At 38.6% G+C, this 21,862-nt stretch overlaps 1 protein-coding gene across 1 annotated transcript in view; it reads left to right on the forward strand.

Moving 5' to 3' along the window:
- Positions 1–21,862, forward strand: part of LOC140230840 (myotubularin-related protein 10-like) — a 95,316-nt gene that overhangs the window by 32,493 nt on the left and 40,961 nt on the right. Inside the window, exons 3-5 of the mRNA XM_072310985.1 lie at positions 3,671–3,810; positions 8,962–9,037; positions 12,099–12,235. Of these exons, the coding sequence (XP_072167086.1) occupies positions 3,671–3,810; positions 8,962–9,037; positions 12,099–12,235 (353 nt within the window). The remainder of the gene's footprint in view (positions 1–3,670; positions 3,811–8,961; positions 9,038–12,098; positions 12,236–21,862) is intronic.

A 21,862-nucleotide genomic window follows, 5' to 3' on the forward strand; every position in this document is an offset into this window, starting at 1 on the left:
GTCAAAGGGCACTCTGTGGTGAGCTCAGCTGCGAAATCAAGCTACGAGTCTGGGTGAATCCGTGCAGACGCAGTTATTGGTCTAGTGCCCTCTCGTGATAGATTCACACAAGTGACCGTGAAATGAGAATGCCAGGGAAGAACAGTTCGATATTAGATCTAGCTACGCCTCAGGAAGCAAGTCAGTCTGGTTCAGGTTGTCACTGGGGATAGAACTCTTGGATAGTACCTCCTGTCTGGCTTAATAACGCATGAGATTTTGTGGAAAGAGACCCTTTGCATCCCCTTCTTATGTCTGGAATCGCGAATCCATCTGGTCCGAAAGTGCTAGTCCCTCTGGAGATTGGAGTATTTTAAGAGGATTTATCTCTGGCCATGTTTGACACGTCGTTTTCGTCCTCATCAGATCTCACTCTCTATCCGGGTAAGATTTTCATGAGTTTGTTGAGGAAAATATTTGGAGTACCGTTGTCATGCCTCTCTAGGTGTCTCTAGGAAGTGGTCTCTGCATTTGTCTAAAATGCAAAGCCTAATAACTCATCAGGCCTGTGTTGAAGCTTGTCTTCAAAAGGGTCATCAACTAGTCAATGTAAAGGAGTTATTTCCGTAAAAAAGAACAGCAACATTGAAAAAAACAAAACACACTTTTGAAGTGACTCCACCAACAACTTTTTTTTTTTTCATGTCATCATTTGAAACAATCTGAAACAATCTGAAACAAAAAGACTAGCATCTGATTCTGACAAGGATTTTAAAAAAGCCCAATATATGTTATGACTGAATAAAATATCTACTCTTTAATCATTGCCCACAATTTTTATACTGCTGCAAAGCAACTTTAGGCAACTCACATGTAACTTGATTTTTTTTTGAATGAGCAACCTCTCTCTGAGTCTGCCATCTCTGTCCCAGAAATTCCTCTACTTCCACAGCACTCAGGGGCTTGTCCGGTTAAGTGGGTAGATACCTATAATGTGTTTAATAGGGTTGGAAACGAAAACCTTTTTTTTTTTTTTTTTTTGACCAGCTAGTGATTGGTTTCTGTGAAGTTTAATATAAATACTACATGGGAGAATATTTATCTGCTGCTGTCAGTACTGCTTTGCTCTCAAGATCAATTTTTAGTTTGGTTTCATAGTTCAGGTTAATGGAAGAGGTCAGATGCTGTGATTGTTTTTAAGAGGTCACAACTTGCGAACGAGATGATGGTTATTCTTGTCAGTATATTTATGTTTTGCATTTCAGTGATTAGTTACATTGTATACTATATACCTTTTCTTTGATTAATCTATCTATAGGTGCTATCACAATTACAGTGAAATGCCATGTTTTTGTTTTGTTTTTTGCTCAGTAATTCTGGACATGGCACTTTCACTCATTAATTTATAGCAGACTTGTGAATGCAAATTACATCACAAAATGCACCGCCAAATGCATATTTCTGTGTACTCAGGGTGGTAATCTAAACATTGCATGAAAAATAGACACAGCATTTAGAGTGAATCACTGCACAAAATACCAGTTATTGTACAGCTGTATATTTCTCATGTAGCCAGATGCACTTCCTGTCTTCCTCCCATGCTTTTTGTGATTACATTAGGGAGCTTTAGATTTTGACGCGTGGACGTTTGAGACGACGAGTGCGCTGGACGTTCTCCTCTCCCCTGCGTCGTGCTGAAAAGTAGCTTTAGATTACGCTGGGACGCAACGTATAAATGGGACGCAACGTATAAAAAATAAAATTGCGCCCCCATATGATCGGTGCAGGAAGTAGTTCACTACGTCGCAAACTGTGCGGACGTAGAAACAGCCCAGTATGCGTAGTGAAAAACTCGGGCGACGCAAGCTAAAAATAGATCGACTGGACGCGCGCTTTTGCGCACGCTCAGAACATGTTTTTTCCCTCTGAACGTCCGCGCGTCTAAAATCTAAAGCTCCCTATTATTAAAATGTGAAGGTGTATCACATGGTGGCATGTTGCATTTCACATCTGCTCATATGTAGTGCTTACCTCAGAGAGATGTAATTTGGGGCCAGAAATGCCGTGGTATTTCATGAATAAAGAAGGTACCAAGAGAATATACCGTGGTATCTATTGCCATGGCATTTTGCAATGCTGCACACTGGCACTGGTCCGGTGGTCCCTGACCAGTAAATTATATCATTGTCGGACCAGTAACTTCTTCATGAATGGAACAGTAAAAAATGGAAAAAAACTGGGTATACTACTGGTCTGACAGACAGGTTGGAACAGTATTAGAAAAAATATTTTAGTGTGCAGCCCTGCATTTCAGTAGTGAGAATGGTGCCAATGGATCACCATAGGATTCAATACCACAGTAATTCAAATGTGAATGAACCCATTAGGGTCATTGGTTGTACCCATGGATGGCATACAGTGTCGGAGAGGGGCGGACACCTAATGCCGGTGGGACCAACTGATTCATACCTGGCCAATCCGCTGTTCTTAAACATGTGAGCACCACCCAAAATCCAGATCGCTGCAGCCGTAGCCTGTGGCAGACTTTCTAAAATTAGTCACGCTTTATTGAATTAGCATTAATTTTACTGCTTGTGATCCACAAGCCTATTTATGTTCTGGAAGTATTTAAAGTTATTTAAAGTGTCGAGTAAATATAGGAAATGTATGAACGCAAACAAGTGTCACAGGTGTTAATACACACCCTTACTTATCCAAGCTTTTTGACTGCTGTCATTCCATTGATCCTAAGCTCACAAGTCAGGACACAGGATACAAAGTGATATGAACTAATGATGATATCAAAATAGATCATCCCTCATCTTCATGTCATGACATTTTTTTTTTCATACTAAATAAAAACAAACCCAACACCTTTCACAAGCAGCATCATAACTGTAGTAATCAGCATTTTGCATGGAATCCCAAACGTGCGCCCTCCCTCCCACACCTTTACCAAAGGAAAGAAATTAATGAAAATGAAAGGTTGCTGGAAAGTTGACCTCTTGCTCTAATTTTCTAATTTCATATGTACCTTTCAGAAGGATGTAGACATGTTTATTTGAATACCGGGGTACTTGAACTTGCAGCTATTGTGGATGTATTATGGCAAATGCATTTGGACTCTTTCCAGAGCACAGAGATTGTGGTGCTGGACAGTAAAGGAATTCTCTAACATGGTAGGGAAAGGGTACATGGGGATATTTCCTGATGGGAATTGATACTAGTCCTGTACTGATTCTCAGGCTGGACTTGGGAAGGTAAATTTCTTGCAAAAGCACAAAATAAGATCAACTACCTTACTGACACTGACAGCCCTACTTGTATTTGCTCACTTGTAAAAACCAGAACTACTGGAGAAAGTCTCGTTCACCAAGTTGACTCATGGTAGTCGGCAGTGTTAAAACAGTATGAACCTGACACATTGTACCATACATGTTACCATTGCATGCGCAGGAGAACGACGTGAATGCATGTGATTCAAGGAAGAGGTGACCGAGGTAATGACGTGAAGGTATGTGAGGTACGTGTTATACTTATGGGCCTCGCCAGTTGTTCTCCCGGGCACATCTTCCTCGAATTGCGTGCATTGGCATCATTCTCCCGTGCTCACAATGATACATATCAATGAGTCTGTGTAATTTCCTTTCATTGATACCACCTGTGATTATCTTGTCTTTCCCATCTACAGGTGAGATCATCATCAGCCACACCCCAAATGTCCTCAAGTTTGACTCCTACAATGGACTCAACAGGGGCATCTCGGGATCCCTATTCTGTACAAACTTCAAAATCAGCTTCGTCACCGCCAACAGACCCGCACAGCATGTGGTAAGTAGCAGTAATAATGATAAAATAGAGCATTCACGCTGCCATCAAAAACCTTGTATAGATTTTTACCTTCCCAGTATTTCCTGAGAAGTTGCTATGTAAGTAATGGTACATCAGTGAAAAAAGGGAATCATAAAACCGTCCTCAGAAGTGGAGTTTCTTATGGCTGTCAGTCATGTAGTTAAGAGACATAACATTCAGTTCAACTCAGTTCATTTCAATTTTATTTCTGCATTCAATTTTCAATGCAGTGTAACAATCTATAACAAGGAGTTGTCATATGAATTATCTACGTCAAAGCGTATGCATATTATACATGATATATCTGTAGTGCAATCTACAATTTGTAGTACGATAGATTATAGTACAATACTTGGAATTGTACAGTAGGACTGTAGTACAAATATTAAGAAAAGTAAAGACAAAAATCATATAGATTAAAGGAGACATAGGGTAGCATAGTTACAAGGTCGTTGGCATCTTTGCAAACCTATATTGTAAGTGCTGTCTCAAAACATTCATCAGTTATTAGCAGGGACAATTTATTTTAGTAGAGCAGTCGTGCTGGTCAGTACCTTTGGCAAGTTGGCTGCATACACTGTAAATCAGCTTTAAGCCATTGAGGACGGGCTAATTTTGCTATAACATGTATTTACCATAGACACCCACCCGAGTATACTCAGGACTAGTCTTCAACAGGTTGAATTTATATCTGAATGCACTCTAGGCCTTTCTTCTCCAACAAGCATCCTTGAAGTAATTCAACATTCCTTTTCATTGTTTAAGAGAATTGAGATAAAACATCATACACATACCAGAGTGATCCCTTAACACTAATGCTGATTAATGTGGCATGGTCTTAAAACTCCCAGAACAAGTAGATGTACAAATGTATGAGACTTTAGATGAGGAGTCTGCGCCTAGCACAACAGTTAGTCTCTGATCTGGATAGTACGAATATCAGGATTATATTGTAGGACACAAACTTTAATGTGATGCTGATGGCAAACTAGCATCTGGAGACCACTCCAGGTTCCCATTTCATTAAAAATGATAGGATAGTCAGTTTGGCTGGAGTAGCAACTTCCCGTAGCAACAGCTAATCAGGAAGCTGGATTGTTGTCGTTACCATGACGTTCGCCACTCTAGTAAGAGTTGGTATCATAGCATATCATGTGATTGGTCATGTGGTCTTGTGTTTTTCATAGTTCTAGGTAAGGATGTTACAAGTATACATAAAGTATAACTGTATTTTGAATACCAGTTTTCAAAATAAAGCTATTCTTAATGGTCTGCATTGCCCATTTCTCTTAGATATAAAATTAGCAGACTGGAAGGTAGGCTACTTATGGTATAAGGAGGCTGACCTGGTCAAACACTCTATTGGCTAGTAAAGTAGAAAGATTGGGAAAAGTACAGAAGTTGCCTTTGCAAAGCTTTTCCAGAACATCTCAGAAGTATGCTAAGCTCCCAGGAGAAGGACCCAACCACACAAATGGACAGACATTGGATTCACTGGGATCAGTTCAGTAGCTCATAACAGTAGGATTTGGATTCAGATTAAAATGGGGAAAATCAAGTTTTGCTCTCCAGTTCACATTCTAGAAAGTCTCCTGTTCACACCTGAGTGAGTCTCCGGCAGAGCACTACTCTTTAACCTGATCACTCCCACTTCCTCAAAGTGCCTGTTGGTATTTTCTACGAATAGGACATCAGTGATACAGGCAGAGTTAACCTTGCTCTACTCTCTAAAAAAATCGAGTGAAAATATTCACTCTTAAAGGAGTGAATACAAAAAAGAGTGAATTTAGAGTGAAATTGGAGTGAAATTTAAGTGAAAATTTTCATTTTCACTCATTTTGGAGTGACCTCAGGGATCACTCGAAGATTTTGGAGTGATCCCTGAGGTCACTCTAAAACAAGTGAAAATTAACATTTTCATTCCAAATTCACTCTAAATTCACTCTTTTTTTGTATTCACTCCTTTAAGAGTGAATATTTTCACTCAATTTTTTTTTAGAGAGTACTTTTGGAATCAGTGAAGGCTTTATAGCAGACTCTTATGTAGTTCTCAATTCCAGACCTGTTTGTTCTTATTCCGTTAAGGGGGCCCCCACATGAAGGTACACGTGTAGTGTCTTTATACTCCTCGGCATGGACGCAGCCTTGACTCAAAATTTGTCTATATTTAAATGAATATAAAGGCTATGCTCAGTGATTTTGTGATCGCACGCAAAAGAGCCCATAACTGGTAGTCATGATTGTTGACTAAAAAAAAAAAGAAAAGAAATCAATTTTAATATAATGGTGGATGGATTTAATTGTGATTAAAGTCTCAGTTTAAGGAACGATGTTCAATCTGTTCACACACTACAAAGAGGTTCATGGGATTCTAACCTAGAGCATATAGATGAATTCATAATGATCATACGTGTGTATATTAAATACTTATGCTGCAGTTGTCATTAGATATGCAAAGTGAATACTCATGCAGGAAAAGGCTCCACTGTGCATTCATGAACACTACATAATGTTAAAACATGATAAGAGTTGTAATCTTGGAAAGCAGACCTGCATAACATAGCACGAGTCTTGGAGTCAAATGCTTCTCTTGTTCTGAACCAACAGTAGTAGTACAGTTCTGTATAAGAACATGACGAGGAGATGCCCAAGCTTCAGTACCTCTAGAAAGTAAAACAAGGCAAAATATAATTTGTGACATATGAAACCTGTGTTCAAGTCCTACAGTTGATAATGGCCTCATACAGAAGCCTAAGGCCTTCGAAATATGTTTCTCTTTTGCACATTAAAACTCAGTTTCTCTTTCAGTGTGTATACTTAGCATGCTGTGATAATGATGCAACCACCAGAGTACATTTGACCACCAGTGGATTGGAGCTCTTAAGTGGCATAGAAAATAGTTCGTGACAATGTGTGAAAAAGTTCTTGAACCCAGCAATATTCGTAACACACAGTTCTGTGGTTTGCTGTTAAATTTGTATACATTTTTATCACAAATTATGATACTTATTGAAAGTGCTTCATTTTAAAGGTAGAAATGCATATGATTGTTGTTTCAGTTGCAGAATTTATGAAAGCCTCTGACTTTGCTAGATCTGCAATTGCTAATTGATAGATTGGCAACACATTTTAGTAGATTTAATTTACCGTGTCTGTTTCAGAGTGGCATATATTCGAAGGAATTTCCTTATTGTTTTATGCAGATTTGATGAATTAACCAGTTTTTCTAGTAGATTTGTGCAGCCTTTGTATGAAGTGATATTTGAAAGTGCCAATTTGATGATTTGAAGATGATATCTTCTGTATTAAAAACAAAACAAAAAAAAAGGCCAAGCCAAAGCAAAACAAATCAAAACAAAACAAATCCCAGGAACTGAAAGGGCGGAGCTGTGCTTTTGCCCCAAACAATATTTGAAGCAGACTGTAGTGCAAGTTTTCATGCCATGACTCAAGTCGTCGCATATATAGCCTCGGCCAATCTTGATGGTGCCAAGAAAGCTACAGGTCACAATGACTCAAGCCCCTAAAACAGAGACCTCGTATGATGAAGAATCTATTAACACTGTATGTACTTTTAGCCTGAAGTGGAACGATGAGTACTGAATTCTCTGGAAAACAGTCAAAAAGTGTTTACGTGATGTTCTGTATGGTACACATGTCTTTTACTACGTCATACACACAGGAAGTAGGAAGTAAAAGAGTGACCTCTTTTTCTTATATAGTTTTACTCATTAAGCTGAGATACTTCTCTGTGGAATGCCAGTTTATTCAGTTTCCTTAGCTACACTATATTTATTAATTTGAATGAAAATGGCAATGTTGAGCATAGTGATGATTGTAATGATCAGTCTGACAATGATATTGTATAGTTTTGATTATGTTGATGATGATAATTCAAATATAAGTATGACAAGAACAGTGATTGTAATCATCACCATCATCATCATAATGATAATCATGATGATGATCACAGTCGTGACAACATAGAGTAACCAGAGTTGATAAAATTGATGTCATACTATTGTATGAAAGAGATGTCGTGAACGTGCCTTGCAGGACAAACATGTGGTCATCGAACCCTTTGTGGATGAATTGTCTGTGTTGTGTGTCACTCAAGGGAATACGTAGACCTCAACTGACTGAAAACAAAGTTACCTCATCACTTCACATTTGATTAGACTTCCTCAAAGTAGGGTTCACCTCATGTCAAATTTCCTTCTTTCCAAACTGTTCTAAGAGGATGACTGTACTCCTATTGCTGATTGCTGTGAAATGAGACATTTTCTCTGAGACAATGTTGAATGATGTTTGGGTACACTTTCAGTTTCCGTAGACACCCGGGAATTATTTGCAGATGGATGTGTAGAAAAACCCAAAGAAATTTTTTTTTTTTTTTTTTTTTTTTGGGGGGGGGGGGAGAGCATTAACCTCATGATCTCATCATTTCATTTAATTTCAGCCCTAGCGGGTGTTTTTCTTGTGAGTTTCTGCAGTGCGAGGAGATGTTTATAAGACATGCATTATGTAAATCATATTGAGGTCATGCAGATCAGATCTAACACAAAATTTTCTCCTCCATAAAAATAACAATATGAACCATGAATGTTTAACAGTGCATACAAGATACAGAACTACTGGGGACGCAAAAAAGAGATTCTTTACGGAATAAATCAAATAGTCTTCGTTGCAGAGTTGGATTAGAAAGTGAATTAAGAAGAGAAATGTCTGTCGTTGTAGCTGATGTAATACTTTAGGCGATACCAAAGTCAGCATTTAGTGTATAGTTGTAAATTTGCATTTCATGTGACATCATGAAGTACCATGTACATGTATTCTCTGTCAGTGAGCATAAAATATGTAAAAGTCGTTCAAAGCATTTATGAAAGAGTTATAAGGAAACATTCAATATGTTTGTAAGGATCACACATGGGGAAATGAAATGTCACATGAGAGATCTGTGTGCAGCATATAAAATGGAAGTCTATTAGAGTTCTAGTAACATTTATCTCTGCATTGCAATAAATGATGTGAACCCCTTTGCTTTATATTCTGCAAAGGGTGCATGAAGTGGTGAATTTGGTTGGCTGGAGACTGATGAAATCCTGGCATTGTCTCTGTTTTCAATTGCAGATTGAGTTGGATCACCGGAATCATTTATTCAAGGAAAATGACATCCCTCTCACAGCTGTCAGCCAAATCTTCCAAGGTTTGTTGGTTCTCTGGCTCCATCTCTCCCTCCCTCTCTCTTCTCTTTATCGATCTGTCTATCTCTCTCTATTTCTCTATCTCTCTTTTAATCTTTTTGTGTCTTTCTCTATCTTTCTGTCTTTTTTGTCTTGATCTTTCTCTCTTTCATTTTCAGTCTGTGTGTCTCTATCTTTCTCTATATGTCTATCTCTTGATCTTTCTATCTCTATCTTTCTGTCTTTCTGTTGTGATTTTTCTCTCTTTCATTTTTAGTCTGTGTGTCTCTATTTTTCTCTAAATGTCTGTTTCTCCCTTGATCTTTCTATCTCTGTCTTTCTGTCTTTCTGTCATGATCTTTCTATCTTTTTTAGTCTGTATGTATCTATCTTTCTCTATTTGTCTATCTCTCTCTTGATCTTTCTATCTCTTTCTTTCTTTATATCTTTGTCTCTCTTTATCTTTTTCTCCTCTTTTTTTCAGTCCATCTGTCTGTATGTCTCTATATTTCTTTATATGCTCATCTCTTTCTTTTTATCATTTTATCTTCGTCTGTCTGTCTGTGTGTCTCCATCATTGATCTCTACCTTTCTATGTGTCTCTATCTTTCTCTATCTATACATATTCTCTTTCTTTTTTATCTCTGTCTATGTCTATCTTTCCATCTAAGGTTGATCTTTATCTTTTTCTGTCTTTCCCTGCCTGTCTCTTTCTTTCTCTATCTGCTTATCTCTCTTTGTATGTTTCTTTTTCTTTCCATTTTTCTGTCAGTTTTGTCGGTCTGTCTCTTTGCATGTCACTTAGCATGTTCTTAATTCGCTCATCACTGATACGGCTGATTGTGTGTCGACTGTCTATTCTTAGAACAAAGACCTGCTCCGATTGTTATCATTGCAGTGCACTATTCAGTAGCAGGAGTGCGCATCAATTTGGGCATTTCACACGAAGAAGGCAAATAGGGATGGAGGTTTGCAGTGAAAAGAAGACAGATTTTATGACTCATGACTCATGGGTAGTGTCCATCAAAGGGAATAGAATGGACCCATTGTTGCATATCAATGAATAAAAGCATGTAAAGTTGAAAAAACATGATCTTCTTTAATACAGGATTGCAGACCAAAGATAATTTCTTTCAGGGCTTATCTAAAGACAGAATATCCTGTCAGCCCCTCTTTTGGCCAACTTTATTTTGAGCATTTTAATGGACAAGAAATGATTATTTAAACAAGAAATGTTAGAAATATGAGATTGCATTGAACAGTGCATTATGCACACAGATTTGCAACTGAGCGGGACACCTGCAGCAACCCTGTGACAGGCCAAAAGTTCATGATATTCTGCATGATAAAGATGTGATATGTAAACACACTTCTTTCATGACTGACTCATCCATCAATTTCATGCTTCACTGAGTTTAGATCAAGACTCTGTTATGATGTTTCATAAAACTAGAGCAATCCATTACTTGAAAGGATTTTTTTTTTTTTCAATTCATGCCCTAGATATTGTGAGTAATCCACATAAGATTGTCACAGTGCTTACAATTTTGTACTGTGAGGGAAATGCACCCTCCGGTAAGTATGGGTGGGGCAGAGTTTAGAGTGGTTGCTTGATGCAGTCACACACCACATGATGTTTTCCTTGGAATTATACTTGACACACTCTTTTTCACCTCCCATCTGCAGTTCTGTATCTTTCGATGATGTTAAACAGAAATTTTCTCCAAACCACGCAGTGACACACAAGACATTCTGATAGTAGAATGAGTGAATACAATCAGATTGGTAATTTTGGTTGTCTACCAGATTTGTGTTTTTAAGTCACAATCATAAGATAATCTTAAATTCATGGTTGCGCAGGTATATAGCATTATAAGGTTATTACAGGGAGAATCAACTTTGGAAAAAAAAGTTTAGATATTAGTATGTTTAGATATCAGTCAGTAAAGCCATCTCAACATTGAAAAATGATCAAAGAGACTGTGTACAGAACAAATTGTAATGACGGGAGATTTGGATAGTGTAGGGACCTACAATGAAAATGACTGTGAGTCTTTTGTTTCTCTTTGTCGTTGAAATGCCATAAACTGCGATGGTTTCGCACCATAAATGCTGAAACATGCATCCACCCCTCCAAAAGGATGCTTGATAAATTCCCATTAATGACGGAGTTGCCCAACGAAACAGAGAGCGATGGGTGGTTAGTCTTGGCAACCCTTTGTGCTGACGTACGACAGAGGTACTTTGTATATTAGATAGTTTTATCTTTTGATCATTATCGGACACCTAGCAGGGAGGGAAACCTTTTCGTTAAACGATGATAGGGGAAAAAAAATGTCCTCTCACTTTCACTGTGTGAAGTATAAATAGAGCTGAGTGCACTTTCATGTAGATAAGAGCAATTTATAGTGGTCTGTGCTTGTAAGGGGGCTGTAGTGTAAGGTGGTGCTAACTCTCATGCCCAGCAGATGTACAGGCTTGGTACTCAAAGTACACCAAAATGTTGATATTTGTTGCAACCTTTGTCTGCAATTATTAAAGCTGAAATGATTTTGTTCTCAGCACAACTCACTCTGCCTTAGCTTTCTGGCAGAAAATTATGATTATCAAAAACAATAACTTCATCATTTTTTTTTAAATGTGTATACTGTATTTTGGTACAGCTCTATTTCATGATTTCATTACCTAAATTTGTTCATATGAAGTGCCCTATGTATGTAAGGTGAATTTTACAATGCAAAAAAAATGTGTATACTGTGCCCTAAATAACTGATGCATTATTCTTGTCACTGCTTTCTTGAAAGTTACAGTTATTCTTTATTATCATTATCACTATTTTCAGTATCATTATCATATTATTATCATTATCATCATTATCATCATCATCATCATCATCATCGACATCATCATTATCATTGTCATCAGTCATCATCATCATCATCATCATCATCATCATCATCATCATCATCATCATCATTGTCATCAGCCATTATCATGATTATTGTTGCACCCCTTTGTATAACTTTCTTCTGTCATGATATTCTTGTTTAATCTTCTCTCTCGCCCTTCTCTCCCGGAGAGTAGTCAGCTCAGGTAAGAAGAGACAGATGCTTCCGGGCTCGGGGTGGTCCAGTAACGCCAAGCTGATCGAGATCCGGTGCAAGAACTTCAAGGTCCACATGTACAGCTTCAAGTTTGCTCCCAGGAGTGCAATCAAGTCGGTAAGGAGAAGACGAGACTCCAAGATGAGAGGAGCTGAACTCTGACCTTTACAGCGTTCAATTTCCTATCTCCTGTCGAATTACCTTTGATAGTTAAAGGGGGGAGTCCACCTCCTAGATTGTTGAATAGAACCAGAAAAATGAGAGGAACAGGGTAGTGAACGTTTGATCAACTTTGGATTAAAGATAGGAAAGCATTTACGTTTTGATGCTGTTGCCAATTAAACAGAAATTGACAACCCTGTGATGCACACTGTCGCATGGTGACCTCACCTCCCATTTGCCCTATGCATGAAATTCCAATCTTCTTTTTTATTATTACAGTGGACTCCCATTATAAATAAGTCTTTGGGACCGGTTGTTTTCTTTCGTTATATCTAAATTTTGTCATAAACAAACAAATAAACAATAGAAATACATAGAGTGGAAAATCTTGCGGTCTTTTTTTACTTCTTTGTAGCTGGAATTTAGTTATAACTGTGTTTGTTACAATGGGAGTGCACTGTATTGATGATTGAATATATTTTTTTAAAGCAGGGGGTAAATAGAAAAAAATTTTACAATGATTGTATAAAGAGAGCATGTACGATTTGAAATTTTTGTTCAGTGAAAAAAGAAAATATCCTATTTCATACTATAGATCAAAATTTTAGGTGAGCTCGTATGTGACATCACAGAATTGCCAATTTGAGTTTTATTGACCACAGCTTCAAAAAAGATAAAATAAAATCTCAACTTTCCTTAGTTTTGATCAGAATATCCCCAAGCTTTCACTAATCTAATTTTTCCAGCTTCTGTTCACACAAACTAATATTTTTGGGTGGGCTTGAGCTTTCATCAGCTGTAGCACTTGTTTTATGAAAGATGCAACTCGGGTTGGTAGAAGAAGTTGTAGTCGCATTATCAAAATTTCACTCAAACAGTGGCATGACTACAGACAGAGCCTACCATCACAGGTACACTCTCAGATTTATCCCTACATAGCCACCACTAAAACAATTTGCTTGCACATTTCATATCACCGAGACACTGCCCAAAAGGACTGTTAGCATCCCACTCCCACCCACCACCCCCCCCCCCTGCTTGGACAATAATGATTGCATGCATGGGGTCATTTCTTCGGACACTCATATGACAGGATAATTGATGTGAAGTTGGTCATCGTGTGTCAAAGAGGGAAGTTGTTCTCTCCAACTGTGTCGGCCAGTTTCCTCTTTGCTGACATCCAGGTGTTCATCATGACACCATGCCTTTCCTGTGATTTGAGGGATACAACAATGTACCTTTGTGGGCTCCCTTGTTTCTGCTGATCACATTGGCCCAACCCATGGCACCTAGTAGCACCAAGGAACCCAGTAGGTGCTGTGGACTGATGGTTGATAAAATCAATGGTCCCCCTTGTCGGTGTGGGGCACTGGTTTTCATCTACCAAAGCAGACTCGCAGTATATTCTGTTGACAGTTACCACACCAGGGTTCCCTTTTTTCGGCCGGTGAGACACGGTCACCTGGCATGGATTTGATACAGAAGAGTAGAGATTATGACCCGTCAGTGTGAGAGGGTATGAGCAAATCCGCACAGAGAGGTGATTCAGGAGTTCCATCTAACACATGAATATGTACGCCGTTGCGGACGGCGGGACGGATCAACGAATAGAATCTAATCGTGATCCCAATTTCCTTTCCCAGAAGCAGCATATCCCTCTGGAATAAGCTCCCATAGGACCGAAGCTCCTGTGGTCACGGTGATAACTGGTACGCTCTGACCAGTAGTCACCCCTCACCATTGACCTCAAGAAACCTTTTGGTCAGCCAGTATTCCCCACAGGGGGATGTCCGATCCCTGCTGGCAGTCCGATCTCTGTGGGCAGAATGTCCCTCCAGGAGAGGTATGTAGTGTCCTTCATAGTGTGATATATGCAACAGTGCAGTAAGTCCACTTTAATCCTCGGTAATTCCCCCTGGTTTAGTAATATGCTTCGTTGAGACAGTAATGGGGATATTCAGGAAGTGTCTTGTTTCATTTCTTTAGATTCCAGTAACTGTGATGTTGTCTCTGGCCCTTCCTTCACCTAGACCCACAATGCAATGCTCTGCATGTACTCATCATGGACTGTTCGGCACAACATGTGTGAAATGTTTCAACCTGTATGAGAGTACCAAAGTGTGATGTCATACAGTGTAGCTATTCATCGCCATGGAAACTGGTTCTAAACGACCTCACCTGGCCCAAACATCTGTCAGCACTATTGTTGCTATTCATGCTTGCACCCGGTTTCTTCTTCTTCTTCTGGTTAAGTCTGCCTCCTTCAATAGCCTGAAGATTCTTGCAGACCCAAGCCATAACAAAAGACTGATTGACATCATCATTTCGATGCTGTTTGCTGCACAGTTTTGAACTTTGCAAGCTGCTGTTTTGATCCAAATGTTCCATCATCGAGTTTCAGGTAGCTCTCTTTCATAAAGTCCCAGATGCAGGCTTCGACATGAGCAATCCAGCAATCTACTTCTGCTTGCAATTAATGAGATAGTGAAAGAAAGAGATTTTTTTTTTTGGGGGGGGCGGTCTATTTCTTGTTTCCTCAAGAAGAGTCTGAGGTGAAATTGACTAAAATAGGATTAACAAAAATTTTAACAAACTTAAAAAATAAACAAACAAATGGTGCCACAGGAGAACATATTCAGGAGTAACAAATGTATTGAATCGATGTAATGAAACAAGAGCAATCAGTCATTGACAGTTTTGGCAAAATCAGACAAATATATCTCAAAAGCTTTTGCCAGGTTTAGGTACATGTATGTTATTTAACATGCTCCTCTACATGAACCAGCATGGACTATCATAACCAGGTGTACTTGTGTAAGATTGTACTCATCACAGGGTTTTTGAGGAGTGACATTCAAGGTAAAAATGACATTGTCAATAGCGTATGTTACCCATTTTGCCTTGAATGATGAGCAGGGTTTTTTTCCCCCTAGGTTTATTTCTTGGTATTGTCAAAGGTAGTCATAGCAAGCACTCCCAAATTTAATGTGAGGCTTCCTCTTTTGTTTTGTGAGTTTTCTGTAGAAAAGAGGTACAATGTAGCTTGTGACATCACAAAGTTTTGTTGCCAAAATTCAAGGTAAAAGTTTGATGTCATATGTGACAAATATCACACATCATATGGGTATTTAAACCTCATGGAATAGTGTTTAACTCCATCCTGATGAGCCATAACATTAATAGGGATCAGTTTGACGTAGACACATAGATTTTTTTCTCTTTGATGGAGATTGGTTCTTCTCTTACAACGACAGTTAATCATAAAGTCTGCAGGCGAATTAGCTTCTTTGGTATCTTTTGATCCATCAATCTAATTTTGTCAAATTGTCAGAGTCCAGAATCTGGCCAATTTTATGAATTTGAGACGTTGTATTGGGTGGATCTCTTGCCTCATCTGTGTAATTTGATTACAATCATTCATAGACCATGGTAAAAGAACAAGATTAGCCTTTGATGGACAGCGCAGTTTGCTTCCCGAAGTTGGGAAGAACATGATGTGCTTCTGCCGCGATTGCAGAAAGTCTGCAGCGGAGGTTTGACCAACTGTTTTTTGCCAGTTGGAGGGTAGTAGGAAAGAGATGGGGAATCTAATTTTCGTCTGAGTGACAGCAAATATGCCAAACTGCGCGGTCCATCCCATCGTTTCAGAGGAGAAAAATTAGGTTTATTTCCTCGCTTAATCCTGCTCTAATCCAGACTTCAGGCATAGGGGTCGGGGGAGGGGGGGGGGGGGGGGGCTAGGTGTTGTGGATGACAGTTTTGTGAATCCAGAAACTTCTATGGCATTTAACTTATGTCGATTAACCCATAGACTCCAGTAGATGTGCATCACATTTTTTTCCACATATTTTTAAAAGTGAATGAGCCATCCTTATAACCCCTGTGTAGTTTGTCAAATGTCATGAATGTTATGACCGTCTGACTGAGACATGCACATTTCCACCAGGTGACATGGTTAACGCTCAAGAAATTTATCTTTGCTTCACTCCCTGTCATAAGGACTGTTTGATTTACCCCATCAGTCATCAGAAGTTTTTACTTGCCTGGTAAAGTTTTTAATCGTAATCTTTTGATCAAAACAATGCTCTTTGATATTCAATGTCTTAAATATCATATTGCATTTCGTGGGGGGGGGGGGGGGTGGGGCGGGGGATATTACCACATAAAACAAAAGCTGAGCCATGATATTTTGAATATTTGTAATGAGCCTACTTACATGTAGATACAATACACTTGTGCATAGACTATATTTGACCAGTTTCAGAAGACATGTGGAGTGAGCACAATCTTTCTTCTTCTTTTTTCTCAAAATATTAATTTTTATTTACATGAATGTATTATGATCCTTCACTCCGCTTTCATCCATTCGTAAAGCCTTTGTAGCTGTGCAATGTAGCAAAATCAATGGTGGAACATGTTACATACTTGTGAGATATATAAACCATTACAAGTGGTTTGCTTGATTATGACTAGTACTACAAATGTATGTCACCTATTTGCGATACTTTCTTCACCGCTCCTTCGTCATCCAGGTCAGTCGATCTCACCCTGCCTGTGTCCTACCGAGATTTCATGAAATTTGCTCCGGGGAAGTTATCATTTGGTCGAAAATAGTAGTTAATCAAGATCACGAGTGTATGCATCAATTACTGTAATGTCTGCACGTAATGTCCTTAATGGCTTCGGAGCAAAATGATTTGTTTTCACTTCCAGTTTCATGGTTTACTTGCATCAACAGAAATAACTTGTAATCATGGCTCATTATTCTTTGTAAATCAGTGTGCAAGAAACCATTACTGGTAATTTAGTTTGAACACATATCAATGTTGGGGAGATTTATGACTGCACAAGAACATCGTGTGTATGAATAAAAGTATTCATTACTTATACTTTATTTGGAAGCTATTGAAGATGTTTGATATACAGTGTACAGTAATGTGTTGTACCAAGGAGGTTTAAGAGATGGAGTTCCAACTGGTTGTAATTATTCAAACAGCTGTCATTTTTCCTATTGATGCACAAAAGAATTCCACAGTGCTCTTGTGCCTTTGATGACCGGGGTTCCATGCCGCCGTCTTTTTGAGCAATCTGAAGATTCATTTTAAACTCTAACTTAATATTGGCTATATTCTGCTTGTTTATTTGTTAAATAGAATGAATGTTTACTTAATGATAAAGCATATAAAACAAAAGTAAATCCTGTCCAGGATTATGTGCAAAACTGTAAACCAGAACTGTATGTCGTGAAAATATTTGAAACTGTGCCCTCACTACAAAGCCGATTTTATCATCTCTCCGATCACTTCCGACAAATGAAACTGAAAAGGTATAATTTTAAAATATAGTTCTTTATTTATTTGTATGTTAGATTAGTGTAAAGTCATGTAAATTCAAGTAATTATGATTTTTGTTTCAACAATTTTTATGCGCGCATCCCTGTGTCTGTACATATATGTATCGCTTAATTTTGTAAGAAGGAACAGCGAAAAGTAATTTCCATCATAAAGACATATCTTCCTCTGAGAGTGACTAGTCATGATGCAATGACACGTGAATCAATTGTCTTCCTATCTGTGAGGCAGCTCCAGTTAAGCACATACTTCAAATAATTCTGAGTGGCGGCATGAAACATGGGATCAAAGGGAATGAGACTGTTGTCACTTCATTTCTCAAACCTCCTTGGTTGTACATATGATTTAAATATTATGTGAATTAAAGAGTCATTTCTTTAAGACATAAAACTATGTCAGATTTCTACCTGAAAAAAAAAAAAATATTCAGAAAAGCGTTAAGAATTGATCATATAATGTCATTATTTCATCAAGCATAGGAAAATTCCAAAGTTGGATGTGGGGCTCTGATAAAGGTCAAAGATTGAAGGTCAAGTTTAGATAAAGATCAAGTGACAGATCATATATATTTATATATATTTTTTTTTTCTCACACCACATGAAGATCTGTACAGTTACAGATACCCAGAAACTGTGTACAGCATGTTGTATGTGAAGGCGTGTTGGTCGACATTAGTGTCAAACGTGACTTTTAGGTGTGACGATGCAATGTGTACACTTTTTTAGTGACTTCGCCATTGCCATTGAAGTGATTATCATGTCGGCCTTGAATATTCCTCGCGTGCCATAAATTGTAGTTGCGCAGTGGGCATGACCACAGAAATTTTGACAAAGATGTCTAACTGCAGATATATTGTGGAGAGAAAGTGAAACCAAGGAAGGAGGATTAATGGACTGTGTGATCACCATCTGGTGTCCCTCGCTCACTCTCACACCCTGGTGCGCTGGCTGGATTCAAAATGCTTCCTGCACTGCAGCCTCTGATGCTTTTTCCCCCATACACCAAGCACCATAGCCTGGCAGCTATTTAGCATATATCCATAAGAATTCTGGACCAGTCGCCTCCTTTCCTGACCTAAAGCTTTGATAAAGTAATCTCGTGCCAAGTGGACCCTGTCTGGAGCTCACATCCCCCCCCCCCCATTAAAAAAAAAATAGATAAAAGAATGCGCTAATAAATGTTGCAAGAAAGAGCAACACATTGTATATTTCAAAGAGAATCTTGAACTTCAAATCAAATGTGAAAGGGGGGAGGAGACTCTTGAAAAGTACAATTATGATGTTTTGCAAACTTTTGAAAAATTACTGATGATTTCATAGATACCAACTTTATGACTGCTGATACAGTACCAGTACCTCTCTAGTTCCCTAACTACCAAGTTTTAGTCAAGGATGCCAGGGTTTCAGGCAAAAGCCTGAATTCAGACCCTGGTAGTACTAGTATCTAAAGTGCAGGCCCTTGCATGTACGAAGTAGCTTTATGTAGATTTATTTCAGATCCTCTCTTCCATTCTAAGTGGCATCCCCAGATCACTGTTTTATTCCCTCACCTGGGTGCTTGTGGTTCTGTAAACCACTCTTCAGTAAGTGCCACTTGTGCACACTTCATCATGGGCTCAGCACTTTTGAGCATCTGTGGAAAGATAACATTGAGAGAACTCATCGCATGTGTGCATCCCATTGTAAAGCATTTAGCTGGCACTAGTGACGGATACAGAAATGTGTGCAGCTTGTCAAGATATTCTTGCTGTTGGTACAGGGAAATGTTCCTAAAGTTGTTGTTTTTTTTTCTTTTTCTTTTTCTTTTTCAGGCAGCCATGGGACAAAATGTATGCTACACTTCCCTGGTTTGCATTTAGCTTCAGCAGTTTTACCCATCCAGAAATATCAGGATTTTTCTACATCATTATCATTATCATTTGTTTTGTTTTGTTTTGTTTTGTTTTGTTTTGTTTTGTTTTGTTTTGTTTTTTTTTTTGGGGGGGGGGGGCTATCTCTGTGTTCTTATTATCATTATCTGTGAGGACTTTGCAAGAAGCTCTCCAATACATTTGTTCCTACCAAATACAATTGTACATTCAAATACTTTTCCAGTTTGCTTGCATTACTAGGAGTAGTTTGCTATGGCTAGCGAGAACCAAGCAAGGTTTCAAGTGTCGGGATTAACCTGTGATAAATACAAGCATCCACAAAATTTTAATACCTAAATAGAAGTGGATTGTTGAGTTCTTGCAGAATGAAAGCAGATAACATTTCTGCATTAAGATTATGCATTTTCATGTAGTTCACTGTATATATAGATTGTAGGTCCTATGTACTACATGCTAGTTGATAATCACTGCCATAAAGTTCCTTACATTTTTTTTCTTTTCAGTAATGTACAGCATTCAGTGTAGGGTGCAGTTTGTATTACATTCTACTTTAAAAACATCCAAAACAACAGCAGTCTCTTTAGTGGGCACAGTTTGATTTCCCCCGTTAAACTGGGTGTGGAATATTAAGGAGAGAATACGAGACGAGACTAAAACAACCTTTTTTTTTGTGGCATGACAGGAAATGCAGTGTCAGCAGTGTGAAATCATTTTGTGGTCACACGTTGCGACTCGATGCCCATAATACAAGCCCCCAACTCGGATTATCTCCTTCACACCGGATAAAGGAGCAAGTTTGTTATGGTGATAAGCCCGACAATCACATCAACTATTCAGTTTGGGATGTTTGTGTGCGCAAACTGTCTTTGATAATTGACATCAACTTGTCAACTGATCAAAAAAAAAGATGTAAATCAATGGCCGAAAATCATCTGAATTGACGAAATGCTTTGCTGATAATATTAGAAAACACAAAAGATTGGATTATGCGATGATACCAATATGGCCCCATTAATATCAAATTGGATAAAGGAAGATTATTTGACTGCATGTCTGGTGTGTGTTAAGTCTCTGTATCACAAGGCGTTGAAAGTCAGACTGTTTTTGTGTTCAGTGCATACTACACTACGCAAGTCATACCAATATTTTGTCACTTGTTGGATCTTTCACAATTTGTAATGTCTGGGCCCATTGACATATTTTCATACAGTTATTCATGTATTGATGTAATCTTCACATTTGACGGCTTGCCTCATAACGGGTATAACAATTAATATTTACCACCTTTTCTTAGTTGCCTGTACCACGTTTCAAGCAGGCCTCAAAACTGCACTGTATGAGAGCCCTCTGTGTGAGCAATAAAAATCAGACGGAATAGTGCTGTATTCGATTCTTGAGAAAAATGATGGCAAAATGGTGTTGTGCTTTAATAGTCCCCAAACAGCATGTGGGGAAGGTCTTGTGCTATATGCACATTCTAGGTTTGACTTCTCTCTGGTCCAGCCAAGTTTAATATTCCCCCTACTTGTAACGGTGAGCACAGTAGCGTTCCAGTAGTGATTGAAACAAAACAAGCGGGCACTCGCTGGAGGGAACGTGATGGGAGGGTTTGCCCCCGAGGTCATCTCAGCTTCCACAAACCTTGCATGTGTGGCTGATCGCCAAGGGGTGATGCTTCAAAGCTCAATCACTTTCCTGTGATATATGGGGTGCATCTTCACTGATCTGCAGTTTGGCAAAAAGAAAATAGTGCAATGACTTTGGATTTTGGGAAATTTGCCCATCTCTTGCAGGGCCCAAAAATTTGTCGCTGTATGATACAGCTGGAATGAGGAAACGGAGGAAATACCTTGGGAAATTCTTACGGAAGTGAAAGTTGGTCTAGTTTGAGAAACGTGTGCTATTCGGTGAACATCCTCAGTCCTATTTTGCAAAATGCAGTACTTATTCAACTACACATTGCACAATGTCCACCAGAAGACACTAACCACTGCAGAAGTGTGTAATACACATGACTTTCTTGTTCGTATTCAGCATACTGTGTGTTTGGTTTAGCTTTCTTATTCGCCCATATTACTTTAAATGTTTCTTATACCTAGGAATATTGAGTTGAAAGAGATCTTATTTTCAGGTTGATTGATTATAGCACCATTAGCTTCACACTTTCTTCATAAATTTCTTGCGCCCTTCCATGGTTTCTGGGAGGTATGGCATTACATCGATGCCAACCATTTGTTACTGTTATACAGTAAATGTGTCATCGTGACCTTGTCGTTAGATATCTATTTCTAGGTAGAGGACTCACAGGGTGTCTGGTGAAAGAGGACTTCTGAAGAAAAAAATGCAACAGAGCAACAATG

Source organism: Diadema setosum, chromosome 7, assembly GCF_964275005.1.
Source record: "Diadema setosum chromosome 7, eeDiaSeto1, whole genome shotgun sequence".
In the NCBI taxonomy this organism is placed as follows: Eukaryota; Metazoa; Echinodermata; class Echinoidea; order Diadematoida; family Diadematidae; genus Diadema; species Diadema setosum.